At 37.1% G+C, this 20,360-nt stretch overlaps 1 protein-coding gene across 1 annotated transcript; it reads left to right on the top strand.

The window, feature by feature from the left end:
• Positions 1–2,367: 2,367 nt before the first annotated feature.
• Positions 2,368–15,887, top strand: LOC126457797 (uncharacterized). The gene is made up of 2 exons (XM_050094394.1): positions 2,368–2,563; positions 14,572–15,887. Exons 1-2 carry the CDS (start codon positions 2,496–2,498, stop codon positions 14,960–14,962), a joined length of 459 nt encoding a protein of 152 aa, XP_049950351.1. The 5' UTR covers positions 2,368–2,495; the 3' UTR covers positions 14,963–15,887.
• Positions 15,888–20,360: the final 4,473 nt, after the last annotated feature.

Below are 20,360 nucleotides of genomic sequence, written 5' to 3'. Positions count from 1 at the left end.
TCATGAACAGTAATTGCAATTCAGAGATGAAACAACACCGTGCTCGAAAGGAATTGCTGCCACCAAGACTCAGGACAAAGTACATGTTTTGTTCAATGCTACAAAGTGATAGTTTGTTATAAACAAAATGAAAGTAAATGAAAAGAAAAAAACGCAAAAATTTGTATATAGAGTCAGTGACAAAGGATACCTAAACAGTGCAGGTATTGTGAAAATCCTGGGGTTCATAGCAAACTCACTTGTCATGAACACACTGCATGTATGTGTGACAAACTCTCACCAGTCAAATACCTCTTGAAGAAACTGAAGCATGTGGTAACTGATCAGTGTCTGCTGATCAGCCATGGTCTGTTACTATGGGGTCACTCTAAAGGCTGCAAGAAAATACTACTATTACAAAAGATGCAATAATAATCATAACATCAATCAGAAAACTGGACAAGTCCAAAACCAACTTCGCATGTACAGGAAGTATGACAATTTTCAGTCAGTATGCCTTCACCTGACTCGTGTATGTCAAGGAACATTATGAAACATTCACCACTGAACTGACGTCCATAATTATAACACACACAATAAGGAAAACATAAACATCGCAGTCTCTCTCGACTCTCCATGACACGGGGCAATTTTCCGACATTAGCTATTAAAATGTTCAACCGTCTAATTATTAAAATGAAGTCCATGCAACTGGTGAAATTTTGAGGAAAGGCATCGAAAAATCTATGTGAGAAACCATTGTACAGTTTCATTCACAATGAAACAGGAAATTGGACAGCATAAACAATGCACCACTATATGAAATGAAGTGAACATGTACTTGTTCTAAAGTTCTCACTCTATATGTCATTCAGTATTATGCCACATAGTTCTTGCGTTATTATGCATACTTATGCTAATTTGCTCTTGTATTGAAATGCTTGTGTAATTTTAGATATGTGAAATTGAAGTAGTCTATCCAGTCTTGACTGGTGATTGACGAAAGATGTAGCTATGGTAATAGCACAGTAGACTTGGCCACTGTTTCTATGTTTCGATACAGTGTATCGATACGTGGAACTGTTTCAGTGTTTCGGAACGGTTGTGGTTCACTGTTTCGAAACAGTGGTGTTTCTTTCCGCCCTAGTCTTGGACCAGATTCGATCTCGAGCCAGACACAGAAACTGTATCGTTGTTTCAAAATAAGGCTGTTTCAGTCCACCTGTGCCTGGAACGGACTAATTGTATCGAAACTGTGATGTTTCATTCCACTCTGTGTCGGACGAGATTCGGGCTCGGCACAGGTACTGAAACACAACATACCACTTCATGAAACTCTTTCAAGAGTGTCGAAATCTTTTTGACAAGCAATAGCATGAAGCTTAAGATATCCGAAAATAAAGCTTCGTTTCTAGCTGACTGTCCTGTTTCGAAATGGCGTAACATCTGCTTTATAAACACTAACCAAACAACAAAACAACGCATACTATTCACATTCAAAATAATAAATATGTGAAAATCATTCAGTTAAATTACACTTTTTTTTATAACATACGCTTCTCTGTTCATGCACAGTAATCATATTAAGAAACGCAAGTAAGCCTACAACATTTTGAATAAAAAAGGCGTAGAGTAACAGTTATTAGACATATACATAATTTGATGTAGGTATAATTGCAAGCAATCTGTTTGACAAATCACTGATAGTGTAATGGTGTACAGGTAGGGGTGGGAAGCATGGTGAATTTATAGTAACGGTTCGAAACACCTTGAAAGACAAAAAAATTTTCTGTTATATTTTGTTATTTATTCGAATTATTTGACGTTATTTGTGAGTCTATAGTCACTGTGCCTATTATCCACAATGATTCCCCTTGTGTAGATGGAAATTAGCAGGATGGGTATATTACCCACACTAACGGAATGTGTGTTTCTGCAGTTTCCTCCCACCTCCAGTTCCGTTCGTGGTGGTTCTTCTGTCTTCGGCTATGGCTGTCCTCAGCCAATTGAAAAGAATGAAAGTCACGCGACACGAAAGCAGCGCATTTGCTGCAGGAAATACGAAACTGCTAAGACGCCTAAGTGATAGTTTCATACTTTCTGCGACATGATTAGCGTTCTCGCACCTCATTTGTGTTTATATGGACATACTTATACAGTAGACATTCAAGATGATAAAATGTGTAGGTTTATTGGAATACAAAACACAAACTGTTTCACTGTTTCGAAACAACGTATCGGAACACTACATTGTACTGTTTCATTTGTTTCGAAACAGTTACGTGTTTCAGTTTGCCCATCTCTATAGCACAGTGATAATTTTTTTTTTTTTTTTTTTTTTTTTTTTAAAAAGAAACTGGTCGGTCTCACCACATGTCGATACCTGACGGTAGCTTTGACTTGTGTTGTCGACTTCATAACATCAACACTCTAAGTAAAGTGTAAACTATTTCACAGTCGCACAGTATTTTCAGACTGTGGAGTAAAGTTGTGTCTGGACTAGTAACAAATGAAGAATGGCGAGTAAAGTTGTGTTAACAGCATTGGAATTAAATTTAATTCGTTGTGTGAAACAGCGATGGAGGTGATTATATGCTAAGAGTTTCTTGCCTTAACACATTAAACAATTAAAAAAACCTCGTAACTCTCTTCTTACTGAAGTAAAATGTATAGTTATTGGTGCCCATTTAAGCCGAGCTGCAGTGCGATATAATTTTAGTGAAAAAAACAAAACACAGTACAGAATATTTCTGTACGGTACTCAGAATATTATATAACAGAAATTTAAATATATCTGAATCCTTGGCAGTTGGCTATTTACATGCGTTTTCTACGTGCTGACAGTAAACTCAGATTGTCTTCTTACTTGCGGACATGTTCATATCACAATTCCTAACACTACAATAACCATGAAACAATCACATGATGCAATTGCAGTCACCGATAACTGAAACCTCAAAGTTACGAGTTATAAAGACATTAGACTTCAAATAAGGAAAGTGTAACGAAAATAATGTAATTAAAAAGGACGTAACAAAATATGACCGCATTTCACATTGCGATAAACTACCATATTAATTTCTGATCTTCAGTACTAGGCAAATACGAGGTAGGATAAACTTGGTTTCGACAGTAGAAAATTTATTACTGATCTGCGTCGTTTACCAGTCAGAACTGGACGGACTGCTTCAAGATTACATACATGTACATTCAAGTATGTACAATTTTTCATTGAACATATAAAAAATATTGTTTGCAATAAGGACACATAACAGATGAAGACAGTATTATCTCGTCCATTCACTTTGGTCACTGGTGGAAAAATTCTCCGAGTATAAAGGGTGCTGTTTCAAGTCTTGTGCCATTATTCTTTTGAAAGCCCATGGCACCAAGCATTTGCATTTTGCAAGGCATTATGTTGAGCATGTTTAGAGCAACCATTGGAAACCTGTCTTATGCTCTGGAGATCTTGCTATCTCAGTGTTCCTCTTGTTATGGCTACTATGATTATGTATGTCTTGCTATGTGCTGAAAGTCATTTGGTTTTCTTTTACACTGATGAGGCGCAATAACAGATCCTGGCTGAAAATGGTTGTTGCTACTAACTGGGCTTGCAGTGTTCCAGTCTTTTTCTTGACTGCTTTTTGGTAGCAGTGACTTGTCCTTACAACCTGAAGTGTGTCTTCATAACAGCAGGTCACAATTAATGTGGATAAAATCGTGCATAATACAGTATTATTAGGAGCTGGTCAGTTCACACACACACACACACACACACACACACACACACACAACACAGTTACCACTTGTTAATGTTTTCAAAGAGCATGTGCATTGCTTCTAGAGTGTGTGGGCCAGCTTTTTCTTTGGCAAAAGGAGTGGTGTCATCAGCAAACTGTGAAATGTGGTTGTTACAACCTATATCATTGACATAAATAAGAAACAGGAGATGTACTATGAAGGATCCTAGAGGCATGCATGACATGCCACATTATATGTTCTGGACCATACTACCTTCCTTTGGCTTTCGAGATACTATTGAAGAGTTGCAAGAACAGCGCCTCCACTTCCATAACACTTCAGTTTGGGGTGCAGTATCTTGTGTGAGATATCAAATGCCACACTTTATCTGCCCTTACACTCCTGCATTATCTTTGTAATTGAATTCAGTGCTGCTGTAACCGTTAGCTTTCTTTTACAAGAACTGTGCTGGGTGTCCTGGAAGAGTTTATCGTGTTCAAAGTAACTTAATATCTGATGTTTCATCACAGACTCCATAAGTTTAGCCATAATTGAGATTATCGAAATTGGTCTAATACTGGAACTTCACATGATTTCTGTAGACTGCCCAAGCCCATTGCAGGAATTCTACGAAGACACTGTAGGATAAACATTTGTTGATTACTACAGCCTCCAAAATAATTTTCTCAGGACTGTACAAGGCTTACCATAGATATCTGCACTCTCTGAATGCTTGTGTGAAGTGACTATTTTACAATGTCCTTAGGGTGCACTTCATTTCAGTTTGTAATAGTGAAACAGCTTACACTTTTTATATGAGCTATAGGATCTAAACCTGAGCTTCGTATTTCGCTTACAGTATTTTTTACTACTCTAACAAAGTAATTGAAGACATCAGGGCTACATGAATTTAAGGCAGAGATAGACTTCTTCCTATGATCATTTAGGGCCTGTCAGATTCCGAACTACTTTACATTGATCATGAACTACTTTGATAAACCTGTCATTATTATTATTATTATTATTATTTATCTATTTTTTTATTTTTTTTGCATCATTCACTACCTTTCTGTAAATTCTCTTGGCTCTTAAGTAATTACAATGAAGTAGTTCTTTAGTTGCAAGATCTTACCCATTTTCATCCGGTCCCTGAACATTATGGAAATGCATTTTAATCTAAGTAGCTCAAGAGTATACCGCATTTTCCCTTTAATAGGTTTTCCCCTTCCTTGTGCTTCACCTAGAAGATTCTTTTTGGGTATTATCAGGAACATGTCATGAAATTTTGTTCTCAAGGTTTGGAGCAGACAAATGACTCACTTGCCTGCTTTTGTGTAATTTTCTGCTGCTAGTTTACAACCAGACAGAGCTGCTTTGAGGTCATGTAGTCTCTCTTCTTTAATAGTATTTCTGCTGAATCTGTAATGTGAATGCTGTGTGCTTGGTTGCAGTTCATTCCTGCTGCCCATATTGAGTTCCATTTGTAATGTACTTTGATCTGCAATCATTCGTTTAGCTACACTGATATTATTATCTCAAGTATTGAGGAGGTTAGTGATAACAATGTCTAGACAGGCATCACCCTTTGTTCAGAGTTGGTTTGCCACAAACAGCCCATAGCTGTTTATTAAGCTCAAGAATTTCCTGTCTTTAGTAATTCCACCACCTATACACATGTTGATGCCTCCACACAGTGCAATTTTAGGTATAAGTCATACAAAGTAAGACAAACAGTTCTCCATCTGCGTAATGAAGTTTACAACGTTACTTTCTGGTGAATGGTATACATAGGTAACAATGAGGTCAGTACTTGTAAACAGTGTTTTTTTTTAGCCAGTCCAAGATCCAGGTCTGTACAAATGTTTTGTAAACCAGTTTCCTGTGCACAATGATTTTGTTTGTTTACACAATTACGCCACCATGAGTTGTAATAGTTCAACATCATGCATTTACCATATCTAGATTTTCAACATATCTGTAATAATCACCTTCTCCCTCAGTCAATCAGTACTCACAGGTACTTAAAACATTTGGTTTCACTTTTCTACAAAGAATGATAAAAGGTCCGCATTAGGTTGTAAACAGTGCCCATCAACACTTAGGCATTACAGAAGCATCTGATTCCACCTGCCTGCTTTGACCCATGACATCGTCAGTATGGTGGAAATGGCTACTACCAGAATATACAAAAAGACGACAATGACGTCACTACATACACATGCCACCAAATGCGAACAAAAATAAAAACGACAATAACGTCTCACTCCAAAAATAAAGAAACTAATGGGACGGTCACAGAAAATTGGGGGGGTTTAGGGCAGGGATGAGCTAAATATGCAACAATAAAAAAACACCAAACCATCCCAAAACAAATAATATCCAAAACAATTTTACATTACAACATTCCATTACACCAACAAAACGATAGGAATCGGATATTTCCTTTAACCTATGTGGTTCAGTCACAGCTATTGATACCAAAAAACCAATGCCTACAACACCAAAAAGTGAAATATTCCACTTATTTAAAACATTTCCCTTGACCTATATAGCTCAATCACAGCTATCAATACCAAAATACCAACACCTACAACTCCAAAATGTGGGACGAAAACCCCAACAACTCAAAAACCCAAATACCCCATATTTACTACATCAATTGTAACACAACCAACCTGCCATAAATATACAATGCACAAAACATCACAATCACTATAGAATTAAACCAAAACAAAAATTACTTACAAACAAAAGCCTGTGGCAATACCACCTAGGTGGCCAAAAAACAGACACACACGGAGAGAGAGAGAGAGAGAGAGAGAGAGAGAGAGAGAGAGAGATACATGTCCCTAGTCCAAGCTGCTGAAACTCTCGTCAAACATGGCATATTCAGCAGTAAGACTGAACATCTGCAGAAGCTGCATGACAGACATCATATCATCAGCCATCTCAGAACATAATATACACACTTGTTAACTACACTGTCATATCTGTACCTAACAAAAAAGCGATAACAAAATTGACTTATTTCTGCATGATTAACACCATACTAATCAGACCTTTTAAAAACACCAAACACACAAACAAAAAGACCTTAATGACTCACTGGAGACACTTCCACAATCAATGGTACCACACCAACTACCTACATTCAAAACCACTCAGGTGAACCCCAATACCACATGTTAGACTCGGCATGTCCAAATCCAGCAGCAGAGGGCACCATCAAACACAACATGATGCCTACAAACACAACAAACTCAAAAACTTCGCACCATAGCAGCGTCACGCTCCACAACACCATTATGTCATGTGTCAAAGCAGATGCTTCTGTTTGCTATAACTAATAACTCTGCATGATAATCTGAATGTATCTTATGGGGGCATTTGTTGATTTCCAGAGTAAAAAATGCCTTATTACAACATTCAAAAAATGGAAAATCCAGGATGAAATAATGACAATATTCTTTGGTTACATAGCAGAGTCAATTAGCTTGTCCTTTATCTAAAGTCGTCACCTATTTTGAAACTATTGTTTACACCCTTGGTTTCTACTTTTCCTACTTGAAAATTGTTGTAACCTGGGAGAAAGATTTTCACCAGAAATCAGTTTACATTTTGAGAAGTGTGTGCCCTTCCGCTAACAATAAGGCAACATTTAACGCTTCCCAGATGCAGAATGGACTGCGAGGTTGTTTAGACATAGATGGAGGAAAGTCTTTGTAAAGGAAACTCCCCCACAATAAACTGAAGTGATTTACAGAAACCTAGGAAAACCTAATTCACAATGGGCAGACGAGGAATTGAATGTCGCTGTTCTCCATAAAGATTTCTGCTCCTCAACCAGTGTACTACTTTACTAGCTAATTTCACAGGAAGTGTGGTATTCCGCCTTACTGTGTTAGAAACGACTACTTATTGCTGTGTCAGCATTATCTGTAGCAGAACATTACAGAGAGTAAAAACATTCTCGTTTTTCTCCATATTTGAATGTAACAGTGAAATTTTATTTTAAGTAATGAATGTAACATAACCAGAAAGAAAATAATCCAATATAAATCATTCTGTTGCACATACTTGTATTGCTTGCAATCAACCCTTCAATTTTGACTATTACCAAAGCATGAATTTATTGCTATATTAGATCCAAGTAAGGCATATTATCAGAATCATCGTAATTCTATGCACTAGTCTTCATTAGGAGATGAGAACTTACTCACTGGAAGATGAAAACTTACTCATTTGACTTGGAAACTACTGTATAAGTGACCTCAGCATAAATTTGCAGTTGTTGTTGTTGTGGTCTTCAGTCCTGAGACTGGTTTGATGCAGCTCTCCATGCTACTCTATCCTGTGCAAGCTTCATCATCTCCCAGTACCTACTGCAACCTACATCCCTCTGAATCTGCTTAGTGTATTCATCTCTTGGTCTCCCTCTACAATTTTTACCCTCCACACTGCCCTCCAATGCTAAATTTGTGATCCCTTGATGTCTCAGAACATGTCCTACCAACCGGTCCCTTCTTCTAGTCAAGTTGTGCCACAAACGTCTCTTCTCCCCAATCCTCTTCAACACCTCCTCATTAGTTATGTGATCTACCCATCTAATCTTCAACATTCTTCTGTAGCACCACATTTCGAAACCTTCTATTCTCTCCTTGTCTAAACTATTTATCGTCCATGTTTCACTTCCATACATGGCTACACTCCATACAAATAGTTGCAGAAACGACTTCCTGACACTTAAATCTATACTCGATGTTAACAAATTTCTCTTCTTCAGAAACGCTTTCCTTCCCATTGCCAGTCTACATTTTATATCCTCTCCACTTCGACCATCATCAGTTATTTTGCTCCCCAAATAGCAAAACTCCTTTACTACTTTAAGTGTCTCATTTCCTAATCTAATACCCTCAGCATCACCCGACTTAATTCGACTACATTCCAGTATCCTCGTTTTGCTTTATTTCGGAAATACTGAAGCATCCGATCCCGCCCATCTGCTTTGACCCATGACGTCACAAATATAGCGGAAACGACCATAAACCACGATTCCAGTATGGCGCATATAAAGTCGGTACGTACACATTATGAGGACAAAAATACATCGAAAAACAAACACACACACTTTCCACAAAAAGCCTAATGACACTAACGAGACAAGTGCGGGAAATTGGGTGTTTTTGGGTGAGGGCAAACTAAATATAAACAAATTTAGACACCCACCCCCATACAAAATGACGAAAAAAACCGACATCACAAAACTCCCAAAATACCAATAAACAATATCATCTGGAATCAGACACTTCCCTTGACCTATATAGCTCAACAGCAGCTCTCGATCCCATAAATTAGGATCAAACACTTCCCTTGGCCTATATAGCTCAAAAACATCTCCCGATACCGATATCAACATACACAGCCACACATCGGGATCAAACACTTCCCTTGACTTGTGCACTGTTAATTTTATCCGCCATATCCATTCCTGAACAAAAACAACAACCGATTAATTTTACTAAAATTACCATACGATGTACAGTGAACAGCATTAAATTAACCTTCACACAAAATCGTTAACTCACTGAAACGAATTCCACTACAAACACAGCCGACAATCGAAAAACTCTGGATAATGAGCAAATGCAAACTGAGCCCATTACAGCACACAAACGAAAACCCTGAACATACCACCGGAGAGCACAAGAGACCACAACACGACGACATCCACAAACACGCTAAACTCACAAACCAAACTCTGCGCCGCCATGATGTCACAAACGACAACATTTTTACATCACGGGTCAAAGCCGACGCGTGGGATCGGACGCTTCTGTCGACCCTTTATTTCTATAACAATATCAGTGGAGTGAACATTATTTGACGGAATTTTACTTCAGTTCCAAGATTAGCATTTTTATTCGCATTTAGATAAAGTGACCATTAGTATGAAAGACATGCAAATGTCCTAAGTGGATAGAATCAGACAAAACACATTGTTTAACCTCAAAACTTGTAGTGTTTAAATCTTTTGACAAGATATGAGATGAGGTATATTTTTTCTCCCCCCCTCCAGGCTAAACTCAGGGCAGAATTAAATGATCAAATGTATGCATGGTCATCCTCCACCCCCCCCCCCCCCCCCCTTCCATTTTATAGACACACACATACCTTGTTCTGTGTTTGCTACAAAATAAGTTCTGATGAGCACGCCCATTACTAACTCATTGTTATGGTATGAATGGGATTTAAGATGTCCAATAAATTTGACTAAGTATATATCACTTAGAACCTAAGACAAAGGTACTATTTTTTCCTTCTTATCCTCCCAGAACTTATTATTTAGAGTAGAGTTGACTGATGGCCTGCCTTTATTCTTTTGACATCACTCTCCTAGATTGTGAATTTTGTTGTTGGAGAGGAAATTGTGCAGTATTAATCAGTAGCCTGAAACGTTCCCGTCCTGTATGGTGTCTTCTATGATGTCAAGTTCTCCAAAGTTCCTTCTTGTCTCTTCCTGCCATCCCATGGTGTTTTTTAATGCTGAAATGAAATTAAAAATTTTCATCATTTGCATATTGTCATTCATTGTGTAAATATGACCATAAAACTTTAATCTCCTCTTTCTTATTGTGTCTGTGATTGTTTTGATGTTTCTGTATAGATCATTTCTCCTGTTTGTCCATTTGCTATATTTGTTCTGTTGTGGTCCTTTCCTTTTATCCCGTTCTTCTTGACCACCCATTTTATTTAGTGTTAGGCATTCAGACCTGTAAAGTGCTTCCAGTTTAATTACTATTGCGTAGTGCTTAATTTTTGCCTGAAATGATACTGATATTTATTGTATTGGTTTTGAGTGAGTTTGTATGCTAATTGCATTTTATTTGATCTTCCTTTAATCTTGGTGTTATCTAACCTATGTGACTGTATCCAATCTCCCAAATACTTAAACTTATCAACTCTTTTCATGTTTCTGTGTTGCGTTTGTATATGTTTCTCTCTGTTGATTTTATGTCCAATGCAATCCGGTTTTAGAAGAAATTTCATGAAGTGTTTCTATCATTATCTTTACATCTTGTTTGTCCTTAGAAATTGCTGTAATATTGTCAGCAAAACCAACACATTTCACCACAGATCCTCATCCTAGATGGATTCCTTCAACATTTTTCTCTCGAAATTTTGCATCTCACTCTCTCAACAGTTTTTCTAAGACCACATTGAAGAGAATCGGTGAGAGCCCATTGTCATGCCCATTAACCTGTGTTAATTTTGTAGGGTTCAGAAACTTCCCCTAGGAACTTAAATTTTGAAGTTTTCTCCGAGATTGTCTGTTCGTCTAATTGTCTCGTGGTTTTGTCGTTACCTGCTTCTTCCAGTGCTAGGAATACTACCTGTCTACAGAATTGTAAACTTTTTTTAAAAAAATCAAAGAATGTAAGAACTGTGTTAAGGTTCTGCATATTCCTGATCCTGAAGATAGATTTCAAGTTAAAAATTGGCTCTGGGCAAAATCTATTTTTTCTGAACTCCACTTGGTACTCACCAATTGTGTGCTCTGCTTTATCTTCTGTCTCATTCAGTAGAGCTTTGGATATAATTTTGTTGGTGACTGGAAGAGATATGACTCAGTAATTGTTGGTACTTGTCCTGTCACCAGTCTTAAGTAGTGGACGGATTAGGATTCGTTTCCAGTCTTCATGCGTTCTTCCTTTCTCCCAGCAATATGTAATAACCTCATAAATGGTTCCAGCTACCTGCTTTCCTCCCAGTTTGTACATCTCTGCTAATATCCTGCCTTCATGTGGTGTTCTGTCATTTTTCAGCTTCCCAATGTATTTTCAGTTGACTTGTTGTTGGTAATTAGTTTGCTTGTTAAATCTGTGCAGTGTAGGCTCATCGGCTTGTACCATGTTATTTCTTCTTTGAAAACTTTGTACAAGTCCCATGCGTTGTTCTGTCTGAAATCTGTACCTATTTCTTCTATTTTTTTCGTATTTCCATTTCTGTGTTTAAATAAGTTTTGATGCCTCTTTACTGCTCCCTGTCTCTTTGCTTTTTACTGGAGTTCCATTTCTTCTAAGCTATTAGTCTATGCCCTATTGCTTCGTCCCCTTCTTGGTTGTTCTAGTTCTTTCACTGTTTCTGTCATTGCTTCTCTGATTTCATTCCTATTTCACACCTCCTGATGCTTGTTAACAAGTTTGTCCCTGTTGTCTGGCAGAAATTTTGGAGCTTCTTTAATTTTGGGGTTTGGTTTTTTTGGGTTGAAATTTGGCTTTTATTTCTGTTAAAAAGTGGTCCAAATCTATGCCTAGTCCTCTTCTGACCTGTACGTTCATAATTTTTCTGTGTTTTGTTTTATTACCATACAATTCAGTTGATATGAGCCTAAGTGTGTATTAGAAGTTATAGAACAGCTGAAAGCCATAAGTTACTATAATCTCTGTTTACACCTACAGTACACTATGACACTAATTAGTTAACTCCAGATCAATATTTTTTGCAGAAGATGTGCAAAGAATTAGTCCTTTTTGTAGATGACATTGGTATTGTAATCAATCCAAGTATACCTACAGAAACAGAAAAAATGGTACAGAGGTGTTGAAAGAATCACTAACTGGCTTTCGGCAAATGGTCTCACCTTCAACTTTAAAAAAAAGACATAACGTATTCAGTTCTGCACATCTAGGGGTACTACATTAGTGATAAGTGTAGCAGATGGTGAAATAATAAATAGGGTGGAAACTTCAAAAGTCATAGAGGGTCGACAGAATCGTCCGATACCACGCGTTAGCTTTGACCCGTGACGTAAGGGCGTTGTCGTGTGTGACGTCATGACGGCACGGAGTTTGGTTTGAGTGTGGCTGTCTCCAGTTCTGTTTTTTCTTATTTTATTTACTTTTCTGATCTGTTCGTTCTATCTCGTGAGGGTTTTTTTTTTTTTTAATTTAAAAACACTTATTACTAATTTTAATTATCTGTTTCCTCCAATTTCTGTTTTAGTTTATTATATTTATCTTTCTGATCTGTTCGTTCTATCCCGTGAGATTTTTTTTTTAAAAAAGACAAAAACACTAATCAGCTACTGAAGCATCTTTATCTTCTATGGGTTACAGGGGTTACGACCCCTGGGGAGGTGGGTGGGTATTCATGCATGGCTATCTTCACTTACACGTTGTAGCTACGCAAGGCGTCTAAATTTGTTTATATTTCGTTTGCCCCCCCACCCAAAACACCCCATTTCCCGCACTTGTCCCGTTAGTGTCATTAGGCTTCTTGTGGAAAGTGTGTGTGTTTGTTTTTGTTTGCGCCATATTTGTGACGTCATGGGTCAAAGCAGACGGGCGGGATCGGACGCTTCCGTATTTCCGTCTTAGATGTCCATATTGATGAGAATTTAAATGGGAAAAAGCACCATTTTGGATCCTAAAACTTCTGAGTCCGGCCATATTTACACTTAGAATATTGAAATTTGAGAGAGACAAATCAGGAAATTGACATATTTCCATTCAGTGATGTCATTATGGCGTAACGTTCAGGGGTAACTCATCTTTAAGAAATTAAGTCTTCATTGGGCAAAAAGTGCTATAAGAATATTATGTGGTGCTGATTTACGATTGTCTTGTAGACATCTGTTTAAGGAGTCTGCTATTCTGACCACATCGCAGTATTTTTATTCCTTCATGAAGTTTGTTGTAAATAATCCACTGCAGTTCAAAAGGAACCACAGTTAACTTAATTATGATACCAGAAGGAAAAATGACATCCATTACTCTACATTAAGGTTACCTTTAGCACAGAAAGGGGTGCACAATGTTGCAACAAAAATTGTTGATCACTTACCCAGTGATATAAAATGTCTGACAGACAGCAAAGCACAATTTGGAAACAAACTTGAGAAAGTTTCTCCTTGACAACTCCTGTTCTGTAGAGGAATTGTTATTACTGTAACGTGTCATGGTTGGTGGGTGGGAATTACTAACTCATATATATTCTTAAGAATGATTTAACCATATGTACAAATTAATTTGAGTTGTGAATGTAAAATGCATCATTCCACATCATTATGATCTATCTTGGAAAATGATCCATGGAGCATGTAACTAACATAGATTTGTTGCAGGAGAAAATTGTTACAAATAAGTTACTGTACTGTTAAAGAAGAGAATAACTTAAACTCAATCAGAAGTCAAAATGATATGCTGTAGAGGAAATAAATAAGTGTCGTAATCCTAGTATGTGACAAGTTGAGTAAGATGGTGTCATTTGGACATGCTTCTTCCTCCAAGAGGAATAGACAGCTGTAGTGAGCTGGGCCTTGAACATAAACATGTTTGCCACCACAGTGCGGTTAGTCTTTCTCATTTATAGCAAATGAAAGTATGTGACACACAGTTGCTTAAAAGTAGGTTAATTGCTCAAACATTGTGAATAATAGCTGTTTGATGATATTCATCTTCAGATTCTTCAAAAGCCTTTGGACAGATATGAATGTAAACATTCTTAGTGTTGCACATTTACAGGGATCACATTGTGTTAAGACTTTTTCCACATACACGCATTCTTGTTTTTTATCCCAGCGTATTTTCAAGGGTGTGTTTAAGACATCATTATCATTGCATCTTCAGCCGATTCATCTGAATAACTCGTAGCAGTTGTCATGTGATTGATCAACACATTTGAACTTGTAAGCTGCATCTACCGGCTCTCAGGAAGTACACATAAAATTTGAGGTAACTAATGCGACAGTGTACTATTCACAGTGTATTGTCTTCCAGGGGATTACTGTTTGATTCTGGGAGCTCAGTACCCGCTGTACTACGTAATCTATAAAACTTGGGTGTGTTTCAGGTTATCAGCAGTTCAGCAACTCGCACAGTACTCATCTCATCATAACTCAAGCAGAAATCCAGAAGACCACCCAATAAAATACACGTCAAGTGAAGCGGCAGCGTGGAAAGCAGTGCAGGCTAGGGGAGGAGAGGAAGATGATAGACCATGGTATCAAGGCATAGTCATTTCAGCAAGTTTGGGAATTTTCCTCATATACTTCTGCATCCTGAGAGAGGAAAATGACATGGATGAAGAGCTTGGAAAGTCTTTGTATGATCGTGTTCCAGGCCTAGAGGAACAGCAACTCAATGTAACACTAAAATACTACAAGGAAAGAGGAATGGATACAAGAGAGATCGAAACCAGACTAAACCAGCTGAAGAATCAGGTGAATTCACATGATGAATAGATAGAACTTCCAATACAAATGGATTTCTGCAGTATTAAGGAACATGTTTTTCTGTGAATTGTTGCTTGTTTTTTGGTGGTGCTGCTGCTGTAATTCATTACGTAGAGAGAATTTTGTACGTCATTGACTGCAACAGTGGTATACTTCGCAGCTGCGTGAAGACTCATATTCAAACACATGTAATGGTTTTAAGCAGTCGAAAGACCAATATTTTATGGAAAGCTAACTTGACCCTAACTTGGTTGCCAGAAAAGACTGCACCTGTGTAGTGCTGAACGAATTGACTGCCATGAGGCCACTGGCAGTGCAGCCCGGAATGGCTGCCAGCAACCACACAGCAATCATTGTGTTAATTAAGTGTGGCAAGTTTTCTGATAATATAAAATAGGACAGGAAAATATAAGAATAGCAATGCACCTGAAGAAACAGCCACTATAGAAAAATGAGAAGAGAAGAATGAGTTCCACAAAATATGGAAGACAAGCAGAAATGCAAATTTTAATCATGCGGAATGCGGTTGATTAATACAAAATACATTTTTTTCTGAATTCAGAGTTCTTGAAAGGCACACATATCAATGTAATGAAACCAAATGTCATACATTCTTTGTTATGATAAAATATGATCTACTTATGCAGTAATAGAATAATAATCGCAGTGTGCTGATGATTAAGGTCAAACACTTTTCACATATTACCTTTCTGTAAAGTGCACCCCAATTACAGTGACTGTTGAGTATGTAGGTGCAGCACCACAAATGTTTCGGTCTTCAAGATGTCACTGTGGCTATGCGCGTGTAAGTCACATTTCAATAGTAATAAACATAGCTTGGAAAAGTTGTTACCTTGTGCTACAAGCATCATTACCCATTGGTGGTTTATTTGATTGAGAAGAATTTCACCAATAAATAAAATATCAAACAAAATTGGCTTTCAGTCTCATTGTATGTTTTTGTCACCCCACAGTTCCAGAATCATTAACCAACTACAATCATCAGCTCAAAAGTAGAGAGGGAATCTTAGCGTACTATTTGGATATCGCTCCGCATACCCACAGTTCAATTTGCTAGGTACCTGTAATTACAAATGTTATTTCACACTGCAGAAAAACTTATGCTTTTCTTAGGTTTACCTAGCGACAGATATATTGGATGTCACAGCACATGAGATTTTTACAAGCCATTCTCATTTTGAGACAGGTTCCACAAAACAAGAAAAATGCTCAATATAAAGCACATAGCATTTCCATCTTTAACATGACCGCAAACTTTAATGAAACTCTGAACAAGTTTAATTTGGCTTTTGACACCCACAGCCTGGCACTGGTTACCATATTTGAATCGTGAATTTGCAGAACTACTTAAGTCCCTAGAGGTACACTTTCAGAAACAACCAAAACCTGTCTATTACCTTACTGAAGCAAATATTGCACTAAATTATTGCATTATATGTTACATACATCGAAACTACATAAGACTGTCATTACACAAGTATGATCTTGTATTCCTTAAGTTAAAATTTTGGTTTAAAAAAGGACTTTGAGTAGTTCTTCAAATTAACTTCAGTTTTGCTTCTTATGTAATAAAATTCTAGCATATAAACACACAATAATGTATTTTCTTTATTGAAAAACATATTCAGAATACATGGAATAGTAAATCATCCAGGGAAATAAACGTACAGGACAAAATGAAATAGCAGTTTCCAATTGTCTTTGTTTCCTAAGCTGCAATTTTCTCATAAAATGCTTTGGATTCATTACAGTCGGGAATGTACTTGAGCATTTTGCATATACCTTTAATTTTATTTTCATTGATTGGACACACATCATTTGGATAAGCATGTTTCTGTGGTAGTTCAGGGACGTGTGGATATGTTGGCCAAGGATGAAGGAATGTTGAATTATTCCTCCTATGAATGGTTTTGCCACAACTATTCCAATCTGTTCTGCAGAAAAGCAGAATTCCATAAAAGTTGAAACAGTGAATGACACCTTTTTATCTCCAGGAATGTCCTTAACAGACGTCTCTATGGAATTGGCATTTCTTTTGTAATAATGTCGCCACCATTTGTTGTAATCATAAACACCCTCACTTTCAACGATTGTAACTGTAAATTTGCTTTAGCACTAGAGCTGACTGTTGACGCACGTCCTTCATTGTGCAGAGTCTGTTCACACGGTCGTCTTTTCACTACTGTGAAGTCCCTATCATTTGGCGGAAAGGAGTGTCTGATAGGGAAAAGAAGTCTGATGTTCAAAAGGCGCCTCTGAGCACTTATAGCCATGTGGTGAGAGTGTTGTTCGTATTCTGGCCTGGACAGCTGTCACAAAACAACCAGAGTTCTTTAACACTAGATGAGACACAGGTATTGAAATAATGGAGGAGAAAACTGCATACCTCTTTTGGACTTCTCTCAGCTTGCCCCTCATGGTAGATATAGAAGGATACTGAATTAGTTTTCATGTTATGCGTGGAGAAAACTGGAATTGTCAGTTGACGATAATAATACATGTCCTGAACTGGTATCTGAGGTAAGCATAAATTTCGCATGTAGTCAACTGTTAAAGCAAGAAAATCCTCTCTGTGCGTAACTTGGTTGCATCTTCTAGCGTTTTATAGAACTTTTTGCTGCAACGTTTGTGAACTAGTTCTGCTGCAGCTACACGTTTAGCACAATCATTAAGTGCACTGCTTTTCACTTTAACATTCAGTTCTTCTCACCTAATGCATGTGTCTACACTGGGCCTACCAAATCTCAAACAGAAATATCTGTGATAATAGTGGAAAGACACACTATCAGGATATTTGACAAGAAACACTTCATGTGTAGCTTTCACTGTTTAAGTACAAAATATCTGTTTTTTCCATAGAGGGTTTGCTTAGTTGGAAATGACGCAATATGTGCATGAATAGAAGCAAGTGTATCAGCCTCTTTTGCGTTCCCTGGTTTCGTTCTTCCACGTTAGTCTTTAGGAGACTTGCCAGGAAGCAGCAACTTACACAATATCTTCACCCTGGATTCAGTAACACAATAAACACTGAGGTAGGCTTTCTTAAACACCTCTATCTGCTTGTGAATCTGTAACATAATACTGCTCTAGTACGAGATTCTTCTTTCCTTCCTCTTCGTCTTTTTATGGCAATACTTTCAGTTTGTACCTGTAAGAACACATCTTTTTCATTCTTAGTGTCAAAATCCATCATGCAATTAACTGCTTCTAACAATGCATTTTAGGAAATCAAGTTCAGACATTGTTTCCTGCATCTGAAATATGACAATTTTTTATAAACAAGAGTCTGCAATACTAGTAATTACCAGCCGCAGTAAGCTACAATGACGTGTACAAGAATATTGTGAAACAAAATTAAATCCAAGTTGCTTACCCGCAAACAGGTCCCATTTGTCTAGCTGAAACTAACTTCCCCACATGATTTAAGTGCTCCAAACCTTTAACCTTAGCACACTTTATTGTAGCTCTCCTGTATTCTGCAGCCCTTTTCATTCCTTTCCTTTTTTGGTCATTATTCTCTTTAGTTTCAACACCAATACATAAAGGACTGCTGTTAAGACACCATTTTTTTTTTCAACAAACACATTGCAGGCCTACCACACAAACAAAAGTAATATAGACATTTTGCCAACTTAAAGCTATACATGAATCTTAACAATTATCATTACCTGACAAGCAAAATAACTTAAGTCCTTGACTAAGGCTATTTTGCCAGAAAACGTGAATGTTGTTACTAGGAATAATGTACATTAGTTAAGAACTAAAGTCTCTTTGGTATTGATGTGTGTTAGGTATTAGAACATTACTGTGCCCATAACTCAAAATCATGAAAATATGGACCTAAGTCATTTTGCAAATTCACAGTTCATTCATAGATATCTTGTTCATTTTGGATATAAACCTGAAAGTTGATTTTAGGCCCCACCCTGTTTGTCACATGTGAAAGGGAGCATTGTCAACCCTACTCCTGGATTCCACAAGAATCAGCATCATGTAATCACATGGTGATCTGCCCCTATGATAATCCCCTCCACAATCATTTCAATTAGTTACCAGCAGTATCTCTCTTTGCTTCATTTTGTTCTTTATTAGACTTATCTTTGGAGACAAGCTCCTGTAACACTTTTCAAAGCATTTCTCCCTTCCCATTGCCCATGTTTTGCATCTGTACAGAGTTATGCTTCAAGAAGTGTTTCATAAATATTTTGTTCCCAGGTTTATAATTTTGAATATTAGTAATTTACTTTTTATTATGAGAAGTGCACTTGTCTTACAATTCTTAGCGTGTTCCTTCAGCTCATCTACTTCCTGCATACCAAAAATTTCTCTAAAATGTCAAAGTGCAATCACATCGAGCTTAAAAATAGTATTTGATTCCATTTTTATAATAAACCTTAAAGTACTGAACATTTTCCTTGTGATCACACAACCCATGGGTAATTTGTGGTTTGTGAGTAACTTGTGTTCATAATCAAACTTTCGCATATCGAAAGACATATGGAAGGCTCTGGATTTCACAGTTGTTGATACTGATCTTTCAGTTGGTATCATTACACAGCTGTAGCTACAGTTCAGTTTTCAATCTGTGAGTAGTTTTGTTGTGGTTTGTTAGTTCGTCTTTTTTTTGTACATGTTTTTACAACACCTAGCAGTGCATGATTTTTTTAAATACTTTCTGCAGCATTCAATTTACACTTTTCACATCAGTGACTTGGAATTTATTATTGGTCACAGTACAGACAAGCCCTCATAATAGCTGCCCAGTGGAGTTCCTTACCATAAGAATTCTGTTCCAGTGGCTGTTATGGTAGCAATTAAACCAATATCTAGAGCCCTGGGGCATCCTGCTCATCTTACATGTCATCTTTGTTATACTAAGAATCAAATGTCATTCAACCACCTCACATGATCTAGTGTTCCTGAGAATGTATTTGTTGGGATGAAAACAAATTGGGAGTTAGTGATTTATTATTTCATTCAATAAAGGCCATACGGGCGGATTAAAGGTCGTGGAAAGTTTCAACATTATTCATGATGTTAACACGAACAGAAGTCTTCAGCTTCTAGACAAATTGTGAGTAAGCATTACTCAGTATGCAACTGAATTCAATACAAATAAAGCAAGGACAACAAGAATATGATTCTGTTTACTCTGCCAGACATTTTTGAGAAAATATTTGAATTTTATCATGACTAATCACACTTCCTGGGATTTGATAAATTCAGTGCTATAAAAATAGTTTCAAGATGCCACTGAACTAGAACAGAACCATGACCTAATGGTTTATTCTCTGAAACAAATTTACATGAAATTTTCCCTAATTAAAAAATTCTCAAGGATAAAAATTCATCAATATACTAACAAAAAATGAACATTGATTCTAGT

Source organism: Schistocerca serialis, chromosome 2, assembly GCF_023864345.2.
Source record: "Schistocerca serialis cubense isolate TAMUIC-IGC-003099 chromosome 2, iqSchSeri2.2, whole genome shotgun sequence".
Lineage (NCBI taxonomy): Eukaryota > Metazoa > Arthropoda > Insecta > Orthoptera > Acrididae > Schistocerca > Schistocerca serialis.
Note: the sequence above shows the minus strand (reverse complement) of the source record. Positions and strands in the feature narration are given on the sequence as shown.

Coding starts and splice junctions, on each gene's coding strand:
- LOC126457797 (XM_050094394.1), top strand. CDS start 2,496: ATGGCGAGTAAAGTTGTGTTAACAGCATTGGAATTAAATTTAATTCGT. Junction 2,564..14,571: donor TGTGTGAAACAGCGATGGAG/GTGATTATATGC, acceptor GGTGTGTTTCAG/GTTATCAGCAGTTCAGCAAC.